This window comes from Gadus macrocephalus, chromosome 12 (assembly GCF_031168955.1).
Source record: "Gadus macrocephalus chromosome 12, ASM3116895v1".
NCBI lineage: Eukaryota > Metazoa > Chordata > Actinopteri > Gadiformes > Gadidae > Gadus > Gadus macrocephalus.
Window position 1 is genome coordinate 27,497,623 of NC_082393.1, and position 9,469 is coordinate 27,507,091.

General features: G+C 48.8%; 1 protein-coding gene across 3 annotated transcripts in view; it reads right to left on the bottom strand.

Annotated features, from left to right (window-relative positions):
- gtpbp3 (GTP binding protein 3, mitochondrial) overlaps positions 1-8,976 on the bottom strand; it is a 32,457-nt gene extending 23,481 nt beyond the window's left edge. For 2 of the 3 annotated variants that reach the window (XR_009528264.1, XM_060066541.1), the window contains exons 1-5: positions 8,554-8,973; positions 8,048-8,331; positions 7,857-7,943; positions 7,024-7,106; positions 4,856-4,975 (exon numbers count right to left, since the gene is read on the bottom strand). Coding sequence is in view for 2 of the 3 variants with exons in the window: in XM_060066541.1 (XP_059922524.1) it covers positions 4,856-4,975; positions 7,024-7,106; positions 7,857-7,943; positions 8,048-8,331; positions 8,554-8,609 (630 nt within the window). In the remaining variant the exon portion in view is untranslated. Of the gene's footprint in view, positions 1-4,855; positions 4,976-7,023; positions 7,107-7,856; positions 7,944-8,047; positions 8,332-8,553 lie in introns of all 3 variants that reach the window. The other variant, XM_060066542.1, reaches the window with a different exon arrangement.
- Positions 8,977-9,469: the final 493 nt, after the last annotated feature.

Here is a 9,469-nt window from a genome sequence, read left to right on the forward strand (position 1 = left end):
CACGCCTATAAAGGATTTGCTTGGAATAACTTCTGAAGTATTCATTGTGGGAAAAGTTGGAAAAAGGAATAATTGAAAATGATTGCAAATAAAACGTATTAACCGAATAATCCATCCTGTAGAATCCTAAAACACGGGACGAGATGTTAACTGTCCGTTGTGCCAATAGATGGTATTGATTCTCACACATGAGGTTTGCCTTGATGTTGAGAGTGAAGAGGGGGAGGAGGAGGGTGAAGGGTGAAGACCTGGGTTCTCAAATGGCTGGTGGGGGTGGGAATAAGTGAGCATGTCATGTTGCTGTTCTATGAGCCCAGCAAGGGTCCTTCCGCTTGATCCATATCCACTGGCTGCTTCTTTCGGCCGCTTCAGAGACTGTTTTTATTGTCTGTCGCAGAGCCTGACCATGGATACCAAGGTCTTTCAGCAACCTAATGGTGGAAGAAGCCACAAAACCTCTACATCCCACTTCAACCGGATAGACATTTGAATTCCATCCTCGTAGCTGCGCATCTGCTGCCAGTTCTGTGAGGCGCATGTTCTTGCGCTCATAGGCCTCTTCAGTTGAATTGTCCCATGGGACTGTGAGCTCTATGATGTTGACAGACTTCAGGGAAGGGGACCAGAATACCATGTCTGGTCTAAGTCTGGTGGCTGCAATCTCAGGTGGAAAGATTAGTTGCTGGCCAATATCGACTAGCATCTTCCAATCCCGGGTCTTGGCTAGCTGGCCAGCTTCTGGTTTGGGAGAGGGGTGGTTGGGCTTTTTCTGTCCCTCAAGGATGAATGTTGGTGCTGGGATGTGATTTGTTGCTCTAAGGGGCAGGGAGTTTGTGGTATACCTTTTGCTCTCCAAAGCTGCTGCCAGATTCTTAAGAACCTGGCTCCAGGTGTCAGGCTGGTCTTACAACCGGTCAAGATGAGAGTCGCTGGGGTTGGGCAGAGGCCACAGGTTGGGTCCCCTAACCCAGGTTTTTTGGAGATGGGAGCACATCATTGGTAGCTCTGATAATGAAGCCGATGTTGCTTGCCTCCATTTCCCAGAGTTCCTCCAGCTGATCCTTCTCCTCTCCAAGCCTTCCCACCTCATCCATTGTGCCTGCTTGACGAGAGACGGCCTTCGCACTTCTTTTAGATTCCTCCCGACGGCGCACCTCCTCTACCATCATTTTCCTCCTCTCTGACGTTGAGGCCTTACGCCAAGTTGGCTTACTTGCTGCAAGGCCAAAGCCTCCTCTTCCCAGCTGGACATGCCCCACCATGTCGCTGCGCTTCAAGGCTGACGTAGCATGCTGCGCCGCATCGGATGATATGCCTTTCCATCCAGTTAACAGGTTTGGTACAGCTTTACTGATGGTCTGGTCTCTGGATTCCTTCAAAGTCATATGGAGTCTCACTTTAGAGCACTTGTACCCTTCAGTGAGGCTCGTGATAAGCAGTTCAAGGACCCCTTTGCCGTAGAAGCTGATGTTAGTTAGACAGCGTGGGAGCCCAAGCCATTTCTTCATGTATGAAGTCATGGTTCGCTCCATGTTCTCCACAGTTGTTATTGGGACCTCGTAGATAGTGAGTGGCCACATTACCTGAGGGAGAAGCCCAAATTGCAGGCACCAGAGCTTAAGCTTCCCTGGCAGCAGTGTCTTGTTGATGTTAAGTGGGAAGAAAACGATGTGCTGTAATGCATCAGGCCCCTCTTTCAGAGCCTGTAATGCATCAGGCCCCTCTTAGAGCCTGTAATGCATCAGGCCCCTCTCAGAGCCTGTAATGCATCAGGCCCCTCTCAGAGCCTGTAATGCATCAGGCCCCTCTCATAGAGCCTGTAATGCATCAGGCCCCTCTCATAGAGCCTGTAATGCATCAGGCCCCTCTCATAGAGCCGGTAATGCATCAGGCCCCTCTCATAGAGCCTGTAATGCATCAAGCCCCTCTTACAGAGCCTGTAATGCATCAGGCCCCTCTCATAGAGCCGGTAATGCATCAGGCCCCTCTTACAGAGCCTGTAATGCATCAGGCCCCTCTTACAGAGCCTGTAATGCATCAGGCCCCTCTCTTAGAGCCTGTAATGCATCAGGCCCCTCTTAGAGCCTGTAATGCATCAGGCCCCTCACAGAGCCTGTAATGCATCAGGCCCCTCTCAGAGCCTGTAATGCATCAGGCCCCTCTTACAGAGCCTGTAATGCATCAGGCCCCTCTCTTAGAGCCTGTAATGCATCAGGCCCCTCCCATAGAGCCTGTAATGCATCAGGCCCCTCTCATAGAGCCTGTAATGCATCAGGCCCCTCTCATAGAGCCTGTAATGCATCAGGCCCCTCTTACAGAGCCTGTAATGCATCAGGCCCCTCTCATAGAGCCTGTAATGCATCAGGCCCCTCTCAGAGCCTGCAATGTATCAGGCCCCACTCAGAGCCTGTGCTGTAATGCATCAGGCCCCTCTTACAGAGCCTGTGCTGTAATGCATCAGGCCCCTCTTACAGAGCCTGTGCTGTAATGCATCAGGCCCCTCTCAGAGCCTGTGCTGTAATGCATCAGGCCCCTCTTACAGAGCCTGTAATGCATCAGGCCCCTCTTTCAGAGCCTGTAATGCATCAGGCCCCTCTCACAGAGCCTGTAATGCATCAGGCCCCTCTCAGAGCCTGTAATGCATCAGGCCCCTCTTACAGAGCCTGTAATGCATCAGGCCCCTCTCTTAGAGCCTGTAATGCATCAGGCCCCTCTCATAGAGCCTGTAATGCATCAGGCCCCTCTCATAGAGCCTGTAATGCATCAGGCCCCTCTCATAGAGCCTGTAATGCATCAGGCCCCTCTTACAGAGCCTGTAATGCATCAGGCCCCTCTCATAGAGCCTGTAATGCATCAGGCCCCTCTCAGAGCCTGCAATGTATCAGGCCCCACTCAGAGCCTGTGCTGTAATGCATCAGGCCCCTCTTACAGAGCCTGTGCTGTAATGCATCAGGCCCCTCTTACAGAGCCTGTAATGCATCAGGCCCCTCTCATAGAGCCTGTAATGCATCAGGCCCCTCTCAGAGCCTGTGCTGTAATGCATCAGGCCCCTCTCAGAGCCTGTGCTGTAATGCATCAGGCCCCTCTTACAGAGCCTGTGCTGTAATGCATCAGGCCCCTCTCATAGAGCCTGTAATGCATCAGGCCCCTCTCATAGAGCCTGTAATGCATCAGGCCCCTCTCAGAGCCTGTGCTGTAATGCATCAGGCCCCTCTTACAGAGCCTTACAGAAACCTTGCAACAGGCCCCAGGCTTCATCCACAACGCCCGGATTAGTGCGTCACTGCAAGGGCTCCCAATCTATATCCGTTTTGATTCCTCGTTAGTAACACCCAGGAACAGCCATGGGGCCGGGGGAACAGCCATGGGGCCGGGGCACTCCTAACCCATCTGGGAGACCCGCACACCCTGGACACCTTTCTGAAGGGCCCAAAGAACTTCCTATGCGGAAAGGAATTCAGTCCCTTTTGGTTCGTTTCTAGTTATCGTTTGATTGTTTTAGCGCTACTCGTCTGATGTCATGGTCACTGTACCTAGTAAACTATCATCATAATCATAAACATCATTATTTTCAACCCACAGTGAGTTCTTTACTCCCCCAGCATCTTGTGACCAGAATCTCAGATATATATACATAATAATATAATAATGAAATGGAGATTGATCAGGGGGAGCAAAAAAAAAAAGAATCGCAATCCACACGGGTGGCGTTCCCGTATAGATCAGAAGTTAGTATGATAAAAATGAGAGACACCAAAGCAAACAAGTTAGGTTAGGTTATATCTGGAGCCTAAATAAAACAGCAGAAGCTTTATAGAGAGATCGTTGCAGGGATGCAGATGATAAAGCAACACGGTTACATTCTCTGACCTAATCCCGTCAACTGGGAAAACTCTTTCCTCCCCGGCTTTAGAACGACGTTCCAATCCCTTAAAGGCCCGAGATGCCCCCAGGTGTGACTGTGAAGTTTTGAAAATCTGCCCCTATGACCTAGATGTTTGCTGGATAGATCAGTCTACCAGCCTACCAAGTGGACAGTAGCAAAAATTGCTCATCTATCCGTCACACGTCTAGGTGGACATTGTGATGTCAAACGGGGCAGATTTAACACGCTTGAAAGTTTAATCACACTCCACCTGGTGGCATGTCATGGGACCTTTAATAGATGCTTTCAATATATAAACTCAATATTGATTTAAAGTATAGTAGTTCATGCAGTGTATTAATCCACACTAAAACAGGAAGCCTCCAACCCCCTCCCTTGACTCATTCATTCCACAGCAGAGAAGGAAAAACCACCGCAAACCAACGCAGCATTGTTTGAAAGCCCTGTTAACGGGGTGCTTGACCTGCAGCACACTACACCAGCTGGCCAATGCGCTGCCTTTCGCAGAAATCGGATCATCCACTGGAATCCAGCGCCTCGGGAGAATAGCTTTGGCTCCAGAAACCTGGTGCTTCTGAATGCGTTGCACCACAAACGGGATCTGGATTCAATGCTCTGTTCAGTAGGGCAGAGGCACCGGCCTGCCGCCACTTCCACAGGTTTATTATAACCTTCTCAGGCCTCCACGGTAAATTCTCAGACAATCAAACACTCCGCTGCTGTAAACAAGCTTAGGCCTTGACCCTACTGTAAAAAACATCAAGCTCTGCCTAATGGAATCTCTCTAAACGATCGTTTCTATTCAGTTCAATTAGTGATATTGAAGAAAGGAATATCGAGAATAGTGAATCAAAACATTCCCTCAGAAAATGAAAATGTAAAGCACGAGAATTATAATTCAAATTCCATAGTGCAATTGTTTTCGTGACAAGTTTGTGTCCAATCCAGCTGTGGGGGTGGTTCTCTCACCCGCTTGAGTCGGGAGCCCCAGTCCTGGTAGAGGCGCCCCAGCTCCCCAGACATCTGCCTGACAGCCTGCCTCCTCTGGGCCTCTGTCTCCGCGTGGATCAGGTCCCCGAGGCCCTCCACCTGACAGCACACGGCCAGAGAGGGCGGACGGCGTTATCCTTAAGCCCCCTTTGGATGTAGGACAGGTCATAGCAATATGATCAAATCATATCACATGTTGCTTTAAAACGTATGGATGCATTTATGACAACCACCAATACCTTTTGCGTCCACAAAGTTTCAACATGGAGTGAGACAGTGAGGGGTTATAGTGATCAGGGTAAAGGGGGAGACAGTGAGGGTGTTATAGTGATCAGGGTAAAGGGGGAGACAGTGAGGGGGTTATAGTGATCAGGGTAAAGGGGGAGACAGTGAGGGGGTTATAGTGATCAGGGTAAAGGGGGAGACAGTGAGGGGGTTATAGTGATCAGGGTAAAGGGGGAGACAGTGAGGGGGTTATAGTGATCAGGGTAAAGGGGGAGACAGTGAGGGTGTTATAGTGATCAGGGTAAAGGGGGAGACAGTGAGGGTGTTATAGTGATCAGGGTAAAGGGGGAGACAGTGAGGGGGTTATAGTGATCAGGGTAAAGGGGGAGACAGTGAGGGGGTTATAGTGATCAGGGTAAAGGGGGAGACAGTGAGGGGGTTATAGTGATCAGGGTAAAGGGGGAGACAGTGAGGGTGTTATAGTGATCAGGGTAAAGGGGGAGACAGTGAGGGTGTTATAGTGATCAGGGTAAAGGGGGAGACAGTGAGGGGGTTATAGTGATCAGGGTAAAGGGGGAGACAGTGAGGGGGTTATAGTGATCAGGGTAAAGGGGGAGACAGTGAGGGGGTTATAGTGATCAGGGTAAAGGGGGAGACAGTGGGGATCCGGGTAAAGGGGGAGACAGTGAGGGTGTTATAGTGATCAGGGTAAAGGGGGAGACAGTGAGGGGGTTATAGTGATCAGGGTAAAGGGGGAGACAGTGGGGGGGTTATAGTGATCAGGGTAAAGGGGGAGACAGTGAGGGTGTTATAGTGATCAGGGTAAAGGGGGAGACAGTGAGGGGGTTATAGTGATCAGGGTAAAGGGGGAGACAGTGGGGGGGTTATAGTGATCAGGGTAAAGGGGGAGACAGTGGGGATCCGGGTAAAGGGGGAGACAGTGAGGGGGTTATAGTGATCAGGGTAAAGGGGGAGACAGTGAGGGGGTTATAGTGATCAGGGTAAAGGGGGAGACAGTGGGGGGGTTATAGTGATCAGGGTAAAGGGGGAGACAGTGGGGATCCGGGTAAAGGGGGAGACAGTGAGGGGGTTATAGTGATCAGGGTAAAGGGGGAGACAGTGGGGATCCGGGTAAAGGGGGAGACAGTGGGGGGGGGGTTACGGGATTCAACTGGCCGGTCTTGTTCATCTATTTTCGGAACAGTCTTGATTAATAGTGTGTGAGAGATTATTGTTAACTTTTGTGTTGCCAGACAGAAATCTGAAAAAGGTTTGAATTTAGTTTTTTACTTTACTAGCCAAAAACAGGATTGGTGACAATATCAGCATGCATATGTTGCAAACAAATGCACTAAAAATATATACACTCTAGGCATGAAATGGTTGACAAAAAAGAAAAACTGCTACCATTAAACCTTTAGTGCCATCAATGTAGGTCCTCTATATCAGTGGTTCTCAAATGGGGGTACGCGTAGCCCTCGGGGTACTTTGCAGTACTGCACGGGGTACTCAGAACATTTAAAATAATAACAAGGTAAACATTTGAAAAAACATTTTTTGGGAGAATTCAGAATGAGACTTCTCCTAGGGCGAGATTTGGTAGAACACAATAATTAGCAGATCAGATCAAGCCAATTGTAAAGAGACAGGCCTTATTTCTGTGTCGGGATCCTCTCCATAACAATAGTGTGTCAATGGTTGCTATCGCCCCAAAGGACATTAGACGCAGCCCGTTTTAGCAGATTACAGCTTCAGCTTTCCCACTCAATGCTGGAGTCATCTCAAACCTTTAAGTCAGCATTGTTCCCTTAACATCCGACATGATTTGGAAAATGGGTGAATGTTTTTTTCAGCTTTGTGGCATCCACATAGTGATTCCAGTCCTAATTATGTAGAGGTCACAATGTGTATAAGTGGTTTACCTCCGTTAGGTCAAGCTTTCCTGCGTGGAAGGCCCGTCGTGTGAACTCCCCCGCCTCCGCTGGCCTCAAGCCAGCCAGGCTTCCTGAGATACACACACACACACACACGCACACACACACACACATCAGCCAGGTGGAGGCATATTTGTGCACTTTCACCCACGTATGAATGCACAGAGGCGCCATCAGGAGGTTCAAAGGCCAGATCTCGGGGTCACTCAGGGTTCATGCGTCAACAACCGAAAAGGTCACATCCGTGCGGTTTAGGTGGGTCGTGCCTTGGCGTTAGGAAATGGTTGGAGAATTCCCAGTAAGTCATTGGGAGCGCAGGTGATTCATACCACAGCGGTGTACTATTCTTAATTCAATCACACAGCACCATTTGCCAACATGCAGTGGCCTTAAACATACAAGACAACAGCCTGCCTGTGAGCCAATGGTGGGTTCGCTGTTTTGCTCAAGGACGCTTCCACTCTAACGTCAGGAGGAGCTGTCTTCTGCAAACCCAGAGTTGCAGAAGACCATATCTACCTTGGGTAGAGTTGCGGTCTGCAGCAATGCAATTAGGCTATATTATGCATCTACGCACGAAGAACATCTACTTAATTAAAGCAACAGTGCCCCCTAGCAGCAGATCTAATTAGTGCATAGGACGCGACTTTAAAGTACATTAACAGTATAAGGGTTCATGCATTACTGGCAATAAGGAATGTCGTATGTGTAAAATAAAACTATGCAATATCTGTGATTATTTGGTCATCTTTGGTGTCTCTTAATGTCATATTTGAAATTGGTCTTGGGGCTCTGTAACACATATTCCTCCTGGATCTCACCAAGGGCCTGCAGGACAGCAGAGGTAACAGCAGGACCGCCATGGATGTGGAACTCTGCACTGTCCTCTCCGGTGAAACTCTGCGGCCCTGGACAGAACACAATTCTTTTTTTGTTGCAGGCATACAAAATGTATATCAATTCATGTATTTTTTACAATAAGCGTATAGAATAGGACAGCTGAATGTCACACCTGGAAACCAGAGAATCAGTCCGCGGTCCAGCACCTCTGTGGAGCGCGGGTCTGTGATAGTGCGCAGCAGTGCCCGGCGGGGAGGAGGCATTGCGCTGGTCAGTCCCGCCATGCTCCTCAGGGCTGTGGAGGAGGCAGGGCCACTCACCCTCACCACGGCCACCCCGCACCGGCCGTGGCCTGACGACAACGCAAAGATGGTCTCAGCGTCACACATTGAGCCTGGAGCAGCCCCTCTGGAGATAGACCTACCGGCCAGACTCAGGGCTGAAGACTTTAGTCTGCTGGAAGATGTAGAAGCAAGAGAGGAGTTTAAATAACATAAAGGACATGAATACGAAATTCTAGATATTCTAACTATACAGTCCAGTCATGAAGAACAACAGCTGGTAGGGGGACACACATTGCTTTGTTTATTGTTGCATGTGAAGACATCCGAATAGCCTACACAACATAGCCTACGCAAGAAACTCAACCAATTTTGTCGTTTTAATTCAGCAACAAACCTTTTGTTTAAAATACGGGCTGTTCTCCATATCTGAGTGGATGAAAACGTCAACATTGTGACAAAAGCAGGAGCGACGTGACTTGTTAATTGTTTACACCTTGATGCATTCCCTTTCCCAGACGGTCTGCCTCCTACTCTCTGCTGGGTTTGACCCCATGGGGAGGTGTTCCAAACAACTAATTCGCCCGACCGCCTGACTCTCTGCGGTGGGCATTGATCGAGTTACCATTATTGATCCAGTGATTATTTCCACTGATCTGTCTTTCTACCTCTTACGTAGAAATGACCTCTTAGTTTTAGAGCATTTCACTCAACAACATTAAGGCATGGCTGTATAACAACAAGACGACCGTCCCGTTGTGCAGCGTCTATCTATGCTCGTCTGGCCCCTACTTCCGCTGCACAACAAGTTCCGGACAATGGTTTAGTACAGAAAGGTAGGAAAGGCGAGCTCCAAGTAGCCAATGTGACCTAAATAGAGTGGCGAAGTCACGCCCCTTCCAGTAGAGCCCATGGGACCGATGAGATCGAAAAGTATGAATGGGTTTCAATCGTGAGAAAGTAAACATTTTCTGGTCCCAGTCTTTATATGCCCCGGATTACACATATGTTGTTGTTGTGGATTTAAATGATAATTTTGAATGCAAAGAAAGCTAAACATTTTCGTGAAGAAGTTTGAAAAGGTTTTTTTTCGGATAAAAGCATCGGAAGAGGTGAAAACCATTATAAGTCGGGGTATGTGGAGAGTTTCAGTTATGCCGATGGGGAGATTGTCGGTCTTGCCCACGCCAGTCGCAGGGAGCGTGACGGCACATACGAGATGTAGCCTAGTCTTTCTCATTGTGTTTTCTCTACAGCCTTTGACTGAACAATTGCACAATAAATGGTAAAACTCTTGACATAAAAAATGTTCA